We start from the raw sequence: 17,634 nt of genomic DNA, 5'->3' as shown, positions 1-17,634 counted from the left end.
CAGAGGCAAAAGGATAATATAAAATTTCTTATTCCAAAGCCTAAGAATTTTCCTTTCAAATATAAGAAACATCCACATATGAACTTATATTCCAAATAAGCTTAGGCCTTTTCAATGCTTTCTCATTTATGTTTCCATATATTTCATCCCCACTTTTTTCACTTGACTACCTACTTATACCATTACACCAGCAATATCATAACTTGGTATCACAAAAGCTCTACTACTAAAATTTACAGTTAAAGCTCTACTTCCCACAGCAATGCCAAATAAAAACTATATAGTCCAAAACAGTTAGCAGATGCATTATGCAATCATCATACAGTTTTCCTTCACTTGCAAATTCGGTGCCTATTATAGTCCTAAGTCCTAACTTTTTGTAACACAGTGAAAGAACAAATTTATACAAGGAAGGCAAACTAAGTTTTCTTTCCAGTTTGCTCCAAAGCACCAGCATTCTGGTCTTGCCATTGCTTGTCATAGAAGGTAGCCTCATCAGCCACTGCAATCATAAACTAAACCAACAAAAATACCATATTTTCCCCCTTGCTCCAAAACATTATCCAAATGAAGCCGGGACACGTGTGGTTAGAAGAAGAGGCAGAAGAAGCAGCGGCAGGGAGATAGGATCGCTGTTGTTGTTGCCGCCGGTGATGGTTTCTGAGGACATTTCCCGGTTCCGCTACACGAATCCGACGGGCCACCCATCTGGGCTCCGCGTCTCCGGCATAATCACAGAGTGTATCGGCTGGGTTTGCCCAATATCTTCTCTAGAGAGATATTGGGGAAATAGAGTTAGAGGGAGAGAGGAAGAAAGAGGTAGATAGGGTTATGTGTTTGAGAAAAAATTTGAATATATTTAGTTGAGTTTGGGTTAAATGATCCGGCTGTGGGTAAGTGGAGCTGAGTTTTAACCATGGTTTGATTTTTTAACAAGTGTTAATTTAATGGTTAATTGGTGATGTGGAGCTGAGTCATAAATTTAAACTAAATGGCACTTTCCTATAGGGTGGGAGGAGCAGGGAGGACCGCAGTGGTCCTCTCCAGGAGGAAACAATAATTTCATGTGCTTTTTGAGCAGCGTTTTCTTTGGTCCAGAGGGCAGAACGACCGTGTGAGAGCTATAAAGTGGTCGGGTGTGAAAACGTGTAAAATTTGCAAGAGCAATCTGATGGCCATGAATATGCATTAATGTGGGGCTTGGGGTGGGGTCACGGGGGGCAATTGCCCCTCCCATTTTATATTTCCAACTTCACCTCCCATTTTCTCTCTTCAAACACCGTTGTTCTAGTAATCAGAACGTCGTATAATTTAATCAAATTCCCAGATTCCAGAAAACTCACTCAGTCACGTATTAACAAATGGGCAAGGTTAGTTTAATCAGTCTGTCTCTCACGCTTCCATTCCCAAAACTCAAATTGGGTCTTCGTTGTTTTTCTTTCTTTTCTTTAACGTGTTGAATTTGCAGAATTTTGCTCCCAACTTAATGGGGTTTTGTTTTTTTTTTTTTTTTTGTTTGATTCAGAAAGAGGGAGAAAAGAATGGTGGAGGTAACAAGGTTGCGCCGGCGCCGGCGCCGGCGGAGAAGAAAGACGACGTTTCGGTCACCGCCGTTTACAAGATCAACTGCAATTGCAACGGGTGCGTCGAGAAAATAGAAAAAGCCCTTCGTCATTTCGATGGTAAAATTCACATGCAAATCCACCAACCAACTTCATTGTATTTTCCAAATTGTATATTGTTATTATTTGTTTAATCCAACGTATTTTCGATGGTCACTTTCAGAAAAATTTCATAGTTTGAATTAGGAAATTGTTTGGATAAGATTTGAGGTTGTTTGTTAGGCCTAAGAAAAACGGTATACATTTTTTGTGTGAACAGCACAATAACGTAAACTTGACTCAACAAAAGTATATTACTAATGAATTGAATGGCAATTCTTGTTGGTAATTGCGGTAGGTGTGGAAGGGGTGAAGATAGATCGTGATGCCTGCGAATTGACGGTAAAAGGGACCAACTTAGACCTCACGGCAATCAGAGAGAAATTGGAAAAAGAAATCAAGAAGAAATTTGAGGTACTTAACAGATGGCATTTTTGAATTAGAGATTAGAGATTGGATACTCTTGTCCTTATTCTTTTCATTTCAAGTTACTGATATTATGAGATAAAAATGTGATAAAGCAATGTAAAAATCAATTGTGTAAGCATGAATAACATTAATTGATTGTAGTCATAGCTTGCATAGTTGAGGATTAATGTATGCTATAATATATGAAGAGACATCTGCAAACTGCAAATACAAAAATGTGTGCACTCACGTGCACTACATGCTGAATTTCTATTGTTTATGATATTTGAGTTTCCATTTCTTTCTAATCTTTTTCCCCTCTGTTATTTTATGGCTTACCAGTTAAGAGATGAACTTCATAAGGAGACTCTACAACTTGCGAGTGAGTGCTTGTCCTTTTCCCCACTCAATGTATCTACGTTTTTAGCATGTGGTTTAGGTAGTTGCAATACAATACTACACTTGGGGGAGGGATCCTAACACTTTCTTTTATATCAGGGGAGAACTTGGAAAAGGAACCACGGATTATGGAGCTTAGAAACCAGGTTAGTTTGTACGCTTATCTTTCATTTGTTGATTTAAGATTAGTCAACTGATTGAATAAATTTTTCCTTGCTTTAAGATTAATCAACTGATTGAAGAACTTTTTCCTCCTTTGATTCTATGGGACCAACAACCTCAGCCGCGACCACAGGATGGTTCTTCACAGTCTTGGTATCCTCCATCTGTAGTTAGCTCCCCAAATTCATCTTGTCCAGGAACACCAAGCAGTGCCTCTTCTAGCAGCTTCAGTTCACATAGGACTTCAGACAGGCCACAGTCGCCATCACATGTTTCTCCTGCTGAAGCTGCGGGTATTATTGCTGTTCTGAAGGATAAAAGGTAGGTGCTCGGTACTTTAAGACTCCCATTTTTATTTATATATATATATATATATATATATCAATTTTGTCAACTATATTTTTGCTATATGTAATGGGGGGTGGGGGGTTATATAGGGTACTAAGGACATTGTTCTTATCTTTATTACTAAGATTACTATATGTTTATTGATTCTCTATGTTTCTTTAGATGGCTTGCAAAATGGGTGTGGGAAATCTTGTTAAGAATTAGGACTACACCTTTGGCTTGTCAAGAACCACCCTGTCATTCATGGAAATTTCCAAATACATTTAGACTGTAGGAAGCTAAAATTGAATGCTTCAATCTCTGCTCCTTGTAATTTGTCATTTTATAATATTAATTTCACCATCCGACGGGAATTTTGTATTAAAGTTCATCATGGACATGTATGTTGCGACAGTCTAAAGATTGTCAAAAAGGAAATTAACCGTGTTTCCTATTAATGTTGTTTCTATTGTATCATTTATGTATTGGGATTTTAAATTGCCTATTAAGTTCTCTCAGCACTTTGCTTTTGTTTGTTTGAGGTTTTATTCCAATACACTATTTTTTAATGTTGATTATATTTTGGCCAAATTTTAAAGCTTATTACTAGATATTAAGTTATTTAGTAAGTGATTGAAAATCTGAGTCACTCCTCCTTGGAGTGCATTTATTTAATGCATGTGTGTCTTAGTCACTCCAGTAGTGCCAATAAAGATAATTAACTCTCCTGTATTATATTATGAGATTTCTAACTTCACTTTTGTAGTTTCTAATCATCTCTTGTTTTCTTGATAAATTTCTTTAGTGTTGATGAATTACGGAAGCTTTTGTCTGACAAGGATGCATACCATCATTTCTTACTCTCACTTGATCAAGTGAAAATTCAAAACAATGTAAGTTGTGGATTATGCTCTCTCTCTCTCTAATCTAACATTCTCAAATATAGAATGGAATTGTTGCATGTTACTTACTCTGGTTTGCCAAATGGTTATGCTAAAATATTTCTTAGTTGTGGTACCTTTTCTTTGGAACTGAAATAGTTTGACAATGGCTGTAAGAAAAGACGTTCTCATGGAGGATTACTGAAAACTGGTAATCCTTTGGTGCTATTACCTCCCACCGAAAGTTTGTAGAGGATAGGGGTTTATCCAGATTAGTGGCACACCCATACAACTGACTTTTACTTTGATGAAACTTATTGAAGTGTGTGAGCAACTATGGCTGCCGGGCATGGATTCCTTTGTAGATATGTGGTGCTTTAATAGAATCTTGCCTGTTGTGATTATCTGATATGGTCTACAGATTATCTATATGTCCATATTTGATTCAGAAGTAAATGAAAGAAAGGGAATGCATGACACATGGAATTATAGATACTCAGGGAAAAAATATTAGCTGCTTAGATTTGTTTGGGATTATATATATATATATATAGAGAGAGAGAGAGAGAGAGAGAGAGAGAGAGATAACTGTGTTTGAAGGACAGTTGTTTCTGATTGATTGGGTCATGAGTCTCCAGCTTACTGTTTGCTGGTATGTCCTTTGGTTACTTGTATTTGGTTGGAGCATCAAATACAAGCAATACATAGATTTTCATCTTGAAGTCACTACCATCACTTCTATGGGAAAAGAGGATGTGTTGTCCTCATTCTTTTCATTTCAAGTTACTGATATTATGAGATGAAAATGTGATAAAGCAATGTAAAAATCAACTGTGTAAGTGCAAATAACATTAATTGATTGTAGTCATAACTTGCATAGTTGAGGATTAATGTATGCTATAATATATAAAGAGACATCTGCAAACTGCAAATACAAGAATGTGTGCACTCACATGCACTACATGCTGAATTTCTGTTGTTTATGATATCTGAGTTTCCATGTCTTTCTAATCTTTTTCCATTCTGTTCTTTTATGGCTTATCAGTCAAGAGATGAACTTCGTAAGGAGACTCTTCAACTTGCGAGTGAGTGCTTGTCCTTTTCCCCACCCAATGTATCTAACTTTTTAGCATGTGGTTTAGGTAGTTGCAATACAATACTACACTTGGGGGAGAGATCCTAACACTTTCTTTTATATCAGGGGAGAACTTGGAAAAGGAACCACGGATTATGGAGCTTAGAAAACAGGTTAGTTTGTACGCTCATCTTTCATTTGTTGATTTAAGATTAGTCAACTGATTGAATAAATTTTTCCTTGCTTTAAGATTTGTCAACTGATTGAAGAACTTTTTCCTCCTTTGATTCTATGGTACAGTGCAGAATAATACGGAAAACAGAATTGGCTGCTGCTCAGGAGAAACTCAATGAGCTTGAGAGAAAGAAGGAAGAGACATTGAAATTCTATTCCCCTCAATCCCTTCTCCAAAGGCTTCAAGGTATTCTTCATCATGACAACTCAAGGTTCTGTAGAATAGGCCAACTTTGTTATTCATTACTTATGGCTCAAGCTTGATTTTATTTTAGAGATATACGTTATGGAGATATGAAATAATTTTTTGTTATTTCAGATGCAATGAATAAGACGGAGGAGGAATCGGAAAACCTGCACAAACAGCTCTTAGATAGGGATGTGGACCTTGCGACCTTTGTGCAGAAATACAAGAAGCTTCGTACCACTTACCATAGGCGTGCGCTTATTCACCTTTCAGCCAAAACTTCTTCAATTGGTTGAATAGGTATAGCAGATGTTGTATAATTTCATATTGAGGAACGTTGCCTCTTGTTTTATTGTATGATATTGGTATAATTTTGTTTTGTTGGTATAAGTTCGTTTTGTATATCATGTCAGTCTTTTTTTGGCTATTGTCATTATGCCAATCCTTAGAGCATTCACATTGGTGCGCTTATTCACCTTTCAGCCAAAACTTTTTCATTTGGTTGAATAGGTATAGCAGATGTTGTATAATTTCATATTGAGCCGCTTGTTTTATTGTATGATATTGGTATAATTTTGTTTTGTTGGTATAAGTTCGTTTTGTATATCATGTCAGTCTTTTTTTGGCTATTGTCATTATGCCAATCCTTATCAAATCAAAGCCATTATTGTGGTTAACAATAACTTCATTGTTTGTATGTGCAAGTGCTATGTTCAATCTATCACTTCGCGCATTTTTATCGACGTCCCACTTTTTGTATCAATTTTGAGTCCTGACAGACTTGATGTTCTCTGACACTTTGCTAATTGTTATACTATAGAATCAGGTGATCTTTCATGGAGGCTTGACTGCAGCTTGTGATATATTGTATCGTGCGGAACTTTTGCATTATTTCCTATGCTATATGGAGAAAAAAAAAATTGTTAGAAGATAATTTAAACTTGTAATATCTCAGGTGTGGTTCTCCACACGGATTCATTATTGAAAAAACGATGGAGTCTACAGGCTGTAGTCTATACTACGTTACCTTTTTCAACAAACTAAGGATCATCCCTGTTGATGAGATTATACCATGCAGCTTGAATAAAATTTGCATTATTCAATTCCATAGGTTTTTTTTTTTTTTTGGGCATAATAAGGGAGAAATTTATTGAAATAAAAGCAGGGCAGAGTACAAATAGCCTAACCAACAAAAGAGACAAGAGTAGCTAGACTCTTGAGTACAGACAGAAAAGCACAGACATGACCACAGAAGTACAAAAACACAGCAAAAGCTAGCCAACTACAAGCTGCGACCAACACTAGCTAAAACAAAGCTTTATTTGCAGTACACATCAGGAGTTGAAACAAAACCCATTATTCAGTTCCATAATATTCATTTGTATACAACAGGCCTATCAAAAAATAATTGTTTACAGCAGAATTTAGAAACTTAAGAATAAAAATTCAAGTATTGTTGCATAGATTTGTATGTTACTATTACAAGTTCAGCTCAAATATTCATTTAAATTTGTATGTTACAGGAGCGTTCCAGGCTCCTCCTCATTATTGAAAGACAATGAAATGCTAATTAGCTTTTGTTTCTTATAAGGTCTTGGATCTTGGATTTTGACAACTCATGAGAAAAAACTACAAAGGTGTTCATCTTTGTGCAGGAATTGTCACTTCCAATTTGTTAAGCAAAAAAATTGTCACTACCAATTTATGGTCTCTCTCTCTCTCCGGCTGGTTTTATGCCTGAGCAATGTAAAATCAGGTAGTTAGCAGTGTTAAGTGCCACCATAACCGTTGGGATGCAGACAATGCCATAAAACAACGCCAAATCAAGAACTAGAAAATCTTGAAGCTGGGATTTGGGCCTCCCAATCCCAACATCACCTCAAGAACTTGAAAAACTTGAACCTAGGATTGGGACTTCTCACCCTCACTCAAACCAAAAATCCTAGGCTTCATTACCCAAACTGTTCGTGCTGCTATCCACTACTAGTGGACCACTAGAAAAGACAGTTTACACTGTCAATAAATATACACCCAAAAAGCACTTACACAAACACCAGGTAACATAAATGCGTCTTTGCAAACAATGTGTATATATGATGTAACAGGCAAAAATAAACTAGTAAGGAGCATATGCCAGCAATCAGAAAAAATAAATAAAAATAAAAGAGGATTCCAAGCTTATTTTCTCTACAAGTTGCAATATAGCTCTAGCCTTAACTAAAATTATTGACTGAGTGCAAGTTCATTCAAGTGATTCGTCTCCTCCAACTCGAGCTTAAACATTGGGCAGAGAGATCATTCATTTACACGATCCATCTCTTTCTCCCACTTTAGTCCACACATTTGGCGGCCAAAAGGAACAATAAGGTTATAGCGTAAAACCTGTAATTCACACATACACACAGTCAGTTCATGTTTACACCATAGTCTAAACTCTAAACAACATTTCATGGCCCCCAACACATATAATAAGGTAGTGTACTATTCACCATTCAGCAAAAAAACTAAACCAAACCATCAAATACTACTGCACCTTGCTATTAATCTCTCGCATTTGCACTTTTAAGGGCTCTGAAGTTTGAATCCAATTAGAATTATCTCCATTGCTTGTTTTTGCCCAAGCTTTCTTCAACGCGGCTCGCCACTCAGATATTTGAGTCCTTATTTCTTTGTTAAGTTGAACCCACTCCGGTGCACACCCATTCTGGGAGAGGATTCTATACAAGGTGTCTTCTGCTGGGTCTGCATGAGGATTGGTAGAAAGGTTAAGGGGCTTTCCTTTACCAGGTAGGTTCTCAAACTGCCCTTCTTCCATGGAGTGCCATATTCTTTGCTCCACTACATTTATTATATCAGTCTCTGATCTGTCCCAATCATAGCCAAAGATCAAAATAAATATGGTTCAATAATTTTTTTTAACTTTTTTGGTCAAAATAACGATTAAATGATTAAATTCATCGTTTCCTATCAGCTTAATCTTTTGGGATAAATGGTGATTTATCAGTCTTACCTCCAATTACAAATAAATAGATACCCCATGTGCCACTATTTAATGGCGAGTTTGAGCCCATGCATGATAAGAAGTAAAAACCTAATCCTATGTCCCTTCATCTCTCTCCATTCCAAACATACCATAAGAATAATGCTCAAAGAGTAATGTTCGAGATTCAATAAATTTTACTTCATAATTTGTAAATGAGAAATCGATCATAAAAAGGAAATTTCAACATTTATTTATATATTGTTAAAGTACTAATGTACTAATTATTAAAAAATAATTCAAACATTAGGCACCGATCACTCATTGTTACATCTTGTAAGTCAAATTCATTACCATAGTTCAAAAGTCGATGTAGCCTTCCATAATTAATGATCAAAATTCACTCATTTCCTTAATGTCTTAAAGTTTTTGAACAAATGCTAATAGAATAAAGCAACTTCATAATTCATTAGTCAGAAGTCAAATTAAGACAAATCCCAAGTAACATGTACATCATGGAATTTTAACACTAGTACTAAAATTATGTCTTTCTCATTCATCCAATTTTATCAGAATGAAACCTTATAATAGAGAGAGAGAGAGAGAGAGAGAGAGAGAGAGAGAGAGAGAGATGAGGACCTGACGGCGTTGCGCTGGCCGCGAAGCTCAGGGGGAAGTTTCCGGTCATTGACGGCGTCTATGACGGCGGATAAACGGTCGACCAGCTTCTTCTCTGTCTTAGAAGATTTATTTGATTGTGGCGGTGACGGTGACGAAGACGAAGAGGAAGACGAGGCCGACCTAGTGCTGGGCCCACCACGGCCAACCACAGCGGTTGATCTTGGGATCAAAGACCATGATGTGGTGATGGTTCTTCTGGCGAGCCGGGTTGAACTTGAATTCATTGAGAACTGAGAGGACCCGACCGGGTTGAACTGTGCGGAAGTCTGTGGGACTCTTCAGTCTGTCTGGGCCTTTGATCTTTAACAAGGAATAGGGGTTTTTGAGTTGGACCACACTTTGTCTGTCTAGTTGGAGTGTTGGACTTTTTGATGAGTTTTTGGGTTTCTTCGCGGCTATGCTCTTTCCACGTGGCATTTTAAGGCTGTTTCTCAAATTATTAAGGATCTTAACGTTTTTTTTTTTTAGATTCAAATAATAAGATCTTAATTTAGGGTGTTCAAAACTAATTTGTTGATGTGATTGTACAAAAACATTTCAATGATTTCATAAACCTTGTTGGAACAGTAGTTTTAGAACTACACATTATTTCACAATTTTTCATCACAATTCTAATGTGACAAACTGTGAGTGATTGTCTATTATTTATACATCGACCCATTAATTTTTCTCTATCACTCACACTGCCGCATCATATAAAAAAAATTCTGAGATAAGTTGTGATACTAGATTTTCTTATTAAAAAAACAAGTAATAATGTCACACATCATTTTATATTTTAAAGAAAAAAAAAACTATTAAATTAATTTATAGTCAATTTTGTGGTAACTATTACATCACTTCAAAACAAAAGTCCTCTCAACTCACAAGGGAGTAGAAGATGTACAAGACTTTGAGAAAGAAAGAAAAACACAACAAAATAGAAGAGAAAGAACAATATGTTTCAGTTCAGAAACATCAATAGTGGCCTCCATGGGTGTCATCAGAATCAGTGGTATTGGGTTCATCACACAAGGGTTTTGTGAAGTAGAATGGGCCTAGAGTATATTTAATCTGATCACGGTACACCAAACTTGGTAGGTTGAGTTTCACTCCTCTCTTTCCACCAGCAAAGTCCGTGAGAATGTTGCAAGTCGAGTCTGGGGAGGAAACAAGTCTCACTGAGCATAGCTTAGCTTTGAGTTCCTTCCCGTTTATGTACTTGTTCACAATGATGTCGAATTGACCTAACTCGTCGGTCGCATCACTTCCATAATACACAACTCTACTCCTATCATCCATGCATGTTATTGATACCTTACCACCTGAAATGAACCCAATTAATCCACACATTATTTGGTGGTGGAAAAACTTACTCAGTCCCAACCAAGTTAAGAAAAAATGTTACCTTTGATTGGTTTGCAACCATGAACCCATTCGTTCCATCCTTGGGTGCAATCCTGGCACAGTACTTTTCCACCTACATGTATGACTTTGGGTTCATTCACTGCCAAAGCTAAATTGGTACAACTCACTAGAAGTGATGCTGTAAATATTGCCAAAACCAAAGCTCCCATCTCTCTCTCTCTCTCAGACACACCAAAATAAGTTAAAGATGAGAACCACTTCCAAAGAAGCTATACATAAGTAGCAGGAGAGCTTTGACTAGGAGAGGGAGGGCACTACTCTTGACGTGCAATCCACTTTGGCACGTTTTGACATTATTTTGAGAATATATTCTAAGTTTCTTGTGCAAATATTCAATATATTTTCTCTCAAGATAATAATTGCTTATCTAAAATAAAATAAATAACAAACAAAATAGCTCAGATTTTTTTTTATATATATAATTAGGACCAAAAGAAAGAATCTTTTGAATATGAAAATATCAAATCTAATACAATTCTTCTAAAAATTTAAAATACAAGAGCTTTGGATATAAATATTATGAATTTTGAGGGAAAAAATAGTACTAAAAAGTACTATTACATTGAGCAACACGAACTATATTTGTGGACCAAAAAATGTATAAAGTACTATTACATCAATTTACACATAAAATGACTAAATTTCTGGAAAGACAACCATAAAGGAGGATACTCAAACAAACGGAAAGCCAATGACAAAATTAAATCAAACTCTTCGACAATGCTGTGAGTTGGTTGCTCCTCTAGCTCCATCTATGAATCAAACAACAATCCAGCTTCCTTAAGGGCATTGTTGAAGTCTTCATCACGATCCCAAGAATTGACCTGCAAAAATGGTGCAAAAACATAATTTAGATCTTGCACAGGAGCTGCTCCAACCAAAACCTGATCAAAAGATTCTAGCCTTTTCCTCTGTTCTACTATATTTATCTATAATCATCAGAAGAGCATAGACAAGGAAAGAATCATATCTAGAATTTGACAAGGTTCTAGCTTTTTACTTCTATTATCTCCAATTTACCTTCATCATCAGAACATAAACAGAGAAAGAATCATATAACTAGATAGGGAGTTCTTAAAATTACCTCTGCGATGTGGGTGCCAAAATATCCCTCAATTTTTGTCATGATCATCTCATCCCTGTCACTGCACAGCAAGTTAAACACAGCTCCTGTAGGAACAAAAAACACAAGACATTGTTACTATGAAGGACTATATATTGTATATTTAATAATTAATAAAGAAGAGGGATCACAACATAATATTCTTCTGCTTCCATACAACTAGAGATGTAATCAGGATCCAATTAACTAAGTCATGGATTGCCAGGATTGTATGTAGAAGAAAATTCTTCAGAGTTGGGAGTCATAAGTCCAATTCATTCCTATTATCGCTCTTCAAACATGCACCAAAACAATATGTTTAAACAATTTTAGGGCTGGCCTCAGATCTGACATGGCCAGGGGCAATTTCTATTTTTTATTTTTAGCTAGGTAATGGGGGAGAAAGGGGCTGGTGGTATTCAAGCCTAGGCGCCAAACTACTCGTATATCCCTTGAACCCCATGTATCAAGTAATATTTTAGCAACCACTTAAAATATATAGTATGTACTCACCCTTGCGGCCAAAACGCCCTGCCCTACCAATCCTATGCAGGTACACCTCATAATCAGGCTCTGATTGGTAGTTATGATTCACCGGAAGATCGTAGTTGATAACCAAATTAACCTACATTTACAAAAAAAAAAGACAGATACTCAGATGTCAAATTTGAACCACTCTTTAGGCACAGAGAGTCAAAGAGGAGGGGGATTGTGAAGCACCTGTTGCTGGTCAAAGCCTCTGGAAAGTAAATCAGTTGATATAAGAACTTTAGTCAAATTATTTTTGAACTCTTGGATTATTTTGTCTCTATCTTCTGGAGTAGCAGCACCTTGAACGGTAGTAACTGTGTAACCAAGCTCAGCAAGTGCCTTATGCAACATTGCCGCATTATTTCTTGTACGTACAAATATTATTGTCTGACCCAAGTTCTCTGCCAATTCAAATATTCTGTCTCTAATCACTAGAACCTTGGCACGTTCATCAGGACAACGCACCTTGTACTGCTTCACAGACTCTAAAGATAGTTCCTCTTTCTTGACATAAAGTTGATTGTAATCTTTGACAACCCTTGAAATGAAATTTTTAACGGTTTCATTAAATGTAGCAGAAAACAGTACAACCTGAAAAAAAAAATGGTTATAGAAATAAGTTAACTATTTTTTCTTAGTTGGAAATACAACTCATTCAGACCTATGTCAACATATCTTATAAACAGAATCTTATGCAAAGTATTGCTTTAATCCCTAATGTAACTACAACTTACCTACCACAAGAAAGGAAGTAATAGATAATATATCAACACAACAGATATAATGCAACCTTTACCATAATTTTTTTTTTTTGATAAGTAACAAAAAAAATTTATTAAAAAACACACAGCCCGGTACATAGGAAATGTACAAAAAGGCAAAAACATCAAGAAACCAAATTACAATGATCAAGCAACACAGAAAGGGAAATACAAGAAAAAGATGGTAAAACAAGACACCATTCGAGAAGAGTAAAAAAGAAGAAAGACTTAAACTCAATCATGGACCGTTCACGACCCTCAAAGCTTCTAGAATTCCGTTCCCGCCAGATACACCACATCAAACAGTGCAGCACAAGCCTCCAAATAACTATATTAAGATGACGCCTGAATTTCGATGTCCAACAATCCAACAAATCCACTACCCTTTGAGGCATCACCCAACAAATACCAAACAAGCAAAAGATCATACTCCACATCTCAAAGGCTATAGGACAGTGAAGGAGGAGATGATCTACAGATTCCCCACACCTTTTGCACATAAAACACCACTCAAGGACAACAAAATGCCTCTTCTGAAGGTTATCTATAGTTAGACTCTTGCCTAAAGCAGCAGTCCAAGAGAAAAAAGCTACCCGAGGAGGAACCTTTACCAAAATAGTTAGTAATATCTAACAATAACCTACTCGATCCTTTAATCTTTCTTGGGACTTTTGCCAAGTGCTTTAAACCAAACTGAGATATTTTTAAAGTAATATTCATGGGCTTATTAGCCAGAAATTTTAGGAATTGGGTTTCACCAAGTACTTTTGATATTGTTCTCATTGCAGCTCCAAAGGTATTTGGTCATCATATAAAGGAACTATATGTAAAATTAGCATTTAAACAAAAGAGAAGCATCTAATTCATCTCCCCAACTTCACAACTCACAAGTAATTTAAAATCTTGAATGATGTCAACAGAAGGGAAGAAAAGAGTAAATAGCAAGAACTCATCAAGCAAAGCTCATTTTAAGAATATATGCCCACACGCAAAAAAATATATAAACCAGATTAGTTAAACAAACCTGACAGTGAGAACTCTTTTTTTCAATGTCCTTCTTTATCCTCAATGAATCATCTTTAAAGCCGCCCTACACCAAAATGAACAATCAATGATTAAAAACTAAATTTAGTTGCAAGCCAAGCATCCATATGCAAGTAAGCACTAGAAACAAATAATGTAATTGGAATTCTAGCAATGTTGATTTGGGTTGAATTGAGCAAAAAAACACATTAGTGCTAAGAAAGATGGTGCATGCATGACAACTTGCTTCTTAGTATGAAGTAAAAAATAAAAAAATTGATAAATAGTATGAAGTAAAAATTTTAGTCCACTTGCACATCAAAAATGCTTCAGCAATAAATAAAAAGAATGCTAAAAAAACTCGCCCTGTGGATACAATAGAATATATTTTCATAATGCAACTTGGGCCAAATAAACCCAAGATTTAACCACCAAATATGACAGCTTTATTGTATTGATCTTGAAGGCATTGGGCAATCTGAAATGCATCTAGTTTCATGTCTACATATCATACTATGTAAGACGTGCTTGCAACCACAAATCACCCAGAAAAGTATGGACTGATTGATTGCCCCAGCTCAAAAGAAAAGGCAGGAGGAGATATTTATTCTCCTCACTCACTGAAGGGCTGCAAATGCTTGATTTTACTTTTTTTTTTCTTCATTTCTAGTATTATTGACCATATGAAAAGTTTTATTATATTTACTATTTACTCCTATAATTTCCAGAACTAACAATGCCAATAAACGGGCTAAAACTAAAGGATGGATAAATTCATTACATACCACCATTAGAACTAAGAAAACTAGAAGCTTGGATTTTTTTTTTTTAAATCCAGCAAGGGCTAATGGCATCGTGCTACATAAAAACTTTGGATTTATTCCCAATGTTTCAGAATGTTCATTTATTAGAATTAAGCCAAAAAAAACAAAAAAAACTTACATCGTCTAGCATGAGATCTGCCTCATCAAAAACAAGAATCTTAATATAAGATAGGCCCAATTTCCCATTCAATATGTATTTCCTTATTGTCCCAGGAGTTCCAATTACGATTTGAGCTGACAATGGAGGTACTCTTGATATTGGAACATAATTTGCTTTGTCCATTGGCACAAGACACTCAGAAGTTATCTCTGTGTATTTCCCCATCTTCCGAAGTACTTCCAAATTCTGCCAGATGCACACAATTAAACTTTGTTAGAGATATGGAACATAGAAAAGCATCTGCATGGTTTTCAGAACTTAATTTTCACCATATCATTCTGATCTCCAGAAAATATGAGCCAAGGATATCATGCTAGAATACATAAGAATTGCAAATCATAAATTTTTATTTTTATTTTTATTTTTTAAATTTTTTGATAACACGGAACCTTATCAAAGAAGCCCTTTGGAACCACCCCTAGGGAGTACACCATGGATACACAAGCCCACCCGCCAAAACCGTGTATAAGGTAATCTAGGGTAACTCCTAGTGAGGATCAAGCCCAGGATGTCTGGGTCTACAGCTCCTCCAACCACTAGGAGGCACCCTGACAGGTAGTTGCAAATCATAAAATTTAACAAGCATTTTGGTTTAAGCTTCAATAATGTAATTCTAGCAATTCTGATTTTTTTAAACTATACTGAGGACAGAACCAGCAGAAGTATTTCATAAAAGATAGTTTTCAGTTGGGGGTAGTTGAGATTTGGAGATGAAGACGCAGAAAACAACATTTTAACAAGTTTTCAGTTGTGCAGTTGAGATTTCAAGATGAAGACACAGAAAACAACATTTTAACAACGTCAACTCCTGAATTTTATTTTCTTGCAAAAAAATTTAAATAACATACCGCCGCCAATAAATTACAAACTATTATAACTTGGGTTCATATTTAATTAAGACCTTGTGGACCGGGAAAAAACAATACATTCAAGATCCTTAAAATAAGTCCTACAGTATTTAAGGGATGATCTTGAACAGAACATTAAAAAGAACAACATTAAAGAAACAAAACGAAACATTTAACTATATAACAAATTAAGAGCAAAACTTTACCTGCAAAGCCAACTCTCTCGTGGGGCAGACGCAAAGGGCCTGAGGAGCCTTTAGATTCAGATCAATGCGACTCAACATCCCAAGCACAAAACAAGTAGTTTTTCCAGAACCATTATGCGCCTGGGCTATCAAATCCTTATGGGGAGGAGTCAAAATCATGGGCAAACTAATAGCTTGAATTTTACTTGGCTTCTGGAATTTCATCTCAATATATAAACCCTTCAGAAGCTCCTTCGACAGATTCAAGTCCTCGAAAGTACTTGCAGATGTATATGGGGTATCATTCACAGTTACCTACATCAAAAATTAACCCCCTAATATATCAAAACCCAAAATTGAAAACTGAACAAAACATATTTATTAGACTCAACAATACACGTGTGTTTCTGCATTCATGTTCCAAGTAGCATAATAATAGGAATTAAAACTATAGAACACTATATCTCTAACCACATTGTAAAAGCACCAAAACAGAAATTAATATCTATAATGAAAATTCGAAACCCTAATTAGGATCTCAAACTATAATCAAAATCAGTACTTTATTATATTTTAATCAAAAGTAGCAGCAAAGGTATTGAGTTGATCGAAACCCTAAATAGGATCAGGCAAATAAAGAAATTCAAATCTTGGTGATGTGAGAGAGAGAGATTGATGGTACCGCAGTGATGTGAGCGTCTTGGGGTTCATCGAGGTACTTGTTGACGGTGCTTTTGGTGTCGTCGATGGTCAAGGCCTCGACGTTGAGTTCGGCGGCGACTTTGTCCGGCTGCGAAGTTGACGAAGTAGCGGTGTCCTCCAATGGCTCGTCGTCTTCTTCGTCGCCCCACCGTTTCGTCTCCGTCTTTGGAACAAGGATTTCCCGTGGCGGCGGCGGAGCAGGAGCAGCAGCAGCAGCCGCAACCGTGGTGTTTTCCTGAGGCGGTGGCGCTGCCGTGGTGGCGGTGGCGGTGTCGGTGGTGTCAGCCATTGTGAGAGAGAGAGTGATCGATAAAAATAATCTTAGAAAAAGGAAAGGAATAGAGTGAAGAAAAGAAAAATCTGGAGCAGCTAGGATTTTATATAGTGGCGTTTGCGTTAATAATAAGTCGGTAATACCCGGTTTTTCATTGGAAGAGCTTAATCGGGTAGGGTATGGATATTATCCAAACCCGACCCGTTAAAAAAAAAAAAAATTATCACCGTCACAGAGAATCGTAGGAAAAACAAAACTCTCTTACCTTGAAAACCAAAGAACACAAACAGAACCGAACAAAGAGAGATAGAGCTTTAGAGAACCATTCTCTCTCTACAAAACAAACTCTTCTCTCTCTCTCTCTCTCTCTCTCTAGGAAATTATATAATGAGACATTGAAGTTGCAGAAATAGGGTTTTTTATATAAAAGAGAGGAAGACAGATAAAGTATAGAATTTTTGCATTTTTATATTCTATATATAAATAAATTAGCAGAGAGTTTTGCTTGATAAAATATAATAAGTTTTTCTTTATAATTTCACGTTGAGATTTGCTTATTTTATATTCTATAATAATTTCTCTAATTAAAAAAAAAAAAATTCCAGGGGAATCGACTTACAAAAGTTGTTCTAATCCCACTAGGAAACGACATTGGTTTTCGGTGCTCTATTATGAAAATAAAACTTATTTATACCCTGTAATTTAAAGGCCATGTACAACTACATCTATGGACCATAATAATTTCTATTGTTACTAATTTCACAACGTAGGTGATATCTTCAGCACCATGCCTTAGTTCTATGATACATATTCGGACGTATA

At 36.1% G+C, this 17,634-nt stretch overlaps 4 protein-coding genes across 5 annotated transcripts; 1 reads left to right on the top strand and 3 right to left on the bottom strand.

Annotated features, from left to right (window-relative positions):
- Window positions 1–1,199: 1,199 nt before the first annotated feature.
- Window positions 1,200–5,738, top strand: LOC115952266 (vacuolar protein-sorting-associated protein 37 homolog 1-like). Of its 2 annotated transcripts, none has more exons than XM_031069355.1 (11): window positions 1,200–1,370; window positions 1,526–1,682; window positions 1,960–2,075; window positions 2,412–2,451; window positions 2,568–2,614; window positions 2,692–2,951; window positions 3,763–3,850; window positions 4,884–4,923; window positions 5,040–5,086; window positions 5,214–5,334; window positions 5,467–5,738. In XM_031069355.1, exons 1-11 carry the CDS (start codon window positions 1,362–1,364, stop codon window positions 5,628–5,630), a joined length of 1,089 nt encoding a protein of 362 aa, XP_030925215.1. In that variant the 5' UTR covers window positions 1,200–1,361; the 3' UTR covers window positions 5,631–5,738. The 2 variants fall into 2 exon arrangements, with proteins under 2 accessions (XP_030925215.1, XP_030925216.1); XM_031069356.1 differs by having other exon boundaries at window positions 1,201–1,370; window positions 2,752–2,951.
- Window positions 5,739–7,468: 1,730 nt separating this feature from the next.
- On the bottom strand, window positions 7,469–9,344 carry LOC115952268 (dnaJ homolog subfamily C member 28-like). Its single transcript, XM_031069358.1, has 3 exons — window positions 8,954–9,344; window positions 7,868–8,198; window positions 7,469–7,716 (listed from the first exon to the last, which is right to left on the bottom strand). Exons 1-3 carry the CDS (start codon window positions 9,217–9,219, stop codon window positions 7,630–7,632), a joined length of 684 nt encoding a protein of 227 aa, XP_030925218.1. The 5' UTR covers window positions 9,220–9,344; the 3' UTR covers window positions 7,469–7,629.
- A 406-nt stretch (window positions 9,345–9,750) lies between these two features.
- On the bottom strand, window positions 9,751–10,886 carry LOC115953097 (non-classical arabinogalactan protein 31). Its single transcript, XM_031070590.1, has 2 exons — window positions 10,383–10,886; window positions 9,751–10,299 (listed from the first exon to the last, which is right to left on the bottom strand). The coding sequence occupies exons 1-2, from the start codon at window positions 10,549–10,551 to the stop codon at window positions 9,953–9,955; spliced, it is 516 nt and encodes a 171-aa protein (XP_030926450.1). The 5' UTR covers window positions 10,552–10,886; the 3' UTR covers window positions 9,751–9,952.
- Window positions 10,887–10,944: 58 nt separating this feature from the next.
- Window positions 10,945–17,001, bottom strand: LOC115953096 (DEAD-box ATP-dependent RNA helicase 38). Its single transcript, XM_031070589.1, has 8 exons — window positions 16,519–17,001; window positions 15,858–16,151; window positions 14,762–14,989; window positions 13,821–13,886; window positions 12,225–12,626; window positions 12,018–12,129; window positions 11,487–11,572; window positions 10,945–11,226 (listed from the first exon to the last, which is right to left on the bottom strand). The coding sequence occupies exons 1-8, from the start codon at window positions 16,825–16,827 to the stop codon at window positions 11,155–11,157; spliced, it is 1,569 nt and encodes a 522-aa protein (XP_030926449.1). The 5' UTR covers window positions 16,828–17,001; the 3' UTR covers window positions 10,945–11,154.
- Between the last annotated feature and the right edge of the window lie 633 nt (window positions 17,002–17,634).

This window comes from Quercus lobata, chromosome 7 (genome assembly GCF_001633185.2).
Source record: "Quercus lobata isolate SW786 chromosome 7, ValleyOak3.0 Primary Assembly, whole genome shotgun sequence".
Classification (NCBI taxonomy): Eukaryota; Viridiplantae; Streptophyta; class Magnoliopsida; order Fagales; family Fagaceae; genus Quercus; species Quercus lobata.
This window is presented reverse-complemented; position numbering and strand designations above follow the sequence as displayed.

Bases quoted from the DNA above. Each gene is read 5' to 3' on its own strand.
- LOC115952268 (XM_031069358.1), bottom strand. From the start codon at position 9,219: ATGAATTCAAGTTCAACCCGGCTCGCCAGAAGAACCATCACCACATCA. The intron at 8,199-8,953 runs GTCCTCATCTCT...TGATTGGGACAG, and splicing joins GGCCAGCGCAACGCCGTCAG to ATCAGAGACTGATATAATAA. The intron at 7,717-7,867 runs GTGCAGTAGTAT...TGTGAATTACAG, and splicing joins TGCGAGAGATTAATAGCAAG to GTTTTACGCTATAACCTTAT.
- LOC115953096 (XM_031070589.1), bottom strand. From the start codon at position 16,827: ATGGCTGACACCACCGACACCGCCACCGCCACCACGGCAGCGCCACCG. The intron at 12,627-13,820 runs GTTTGTTTAACT...TTTTTTTTTCAG, and splicing joins AAAAGAGTTCTCACTGTCAG to GTTGTACTGTTTTCTGCTAC. The intron at 12,130-12,224 runs GTGCTTCACAAT...TTGTAAATGTAG, and splicing joins GAGGCTTTGACCAGCAACAG to GTTAATTTGGTTATCAACTA.
- LOC115952266 (XM_031069355.1), top strand. The intron at 2,615-2,691 runs GTTAGTTTGTAC...CCTTGCTTTAAG, and splicing joins TTATGGAGCTTAGAAACCAG to ATTAATCAACTGATTGAAGA. The intron at 5,335-5,466 runs GTATTCTTCATC...TTGTTATTTCAG, and splicing joins CCTTCTCCAAAGGCTTCAAG to ATGCAATGAATAAGACGGAG.
- LOC115953097 (XM_031070590.1), bottom strand. From the start codon at position 10,551: ATGGGAGCTTTGGTTTTGGCAATATTTACAGCATCACTTCTAGTGAGT. The intron at 10,300-10,382 runs GTAACATTTTTT...GGTTCATTTCAG, and splicing joins TGGTTGCAAACCAATCAAAG to GTGGTAAGGTATCAATAACA.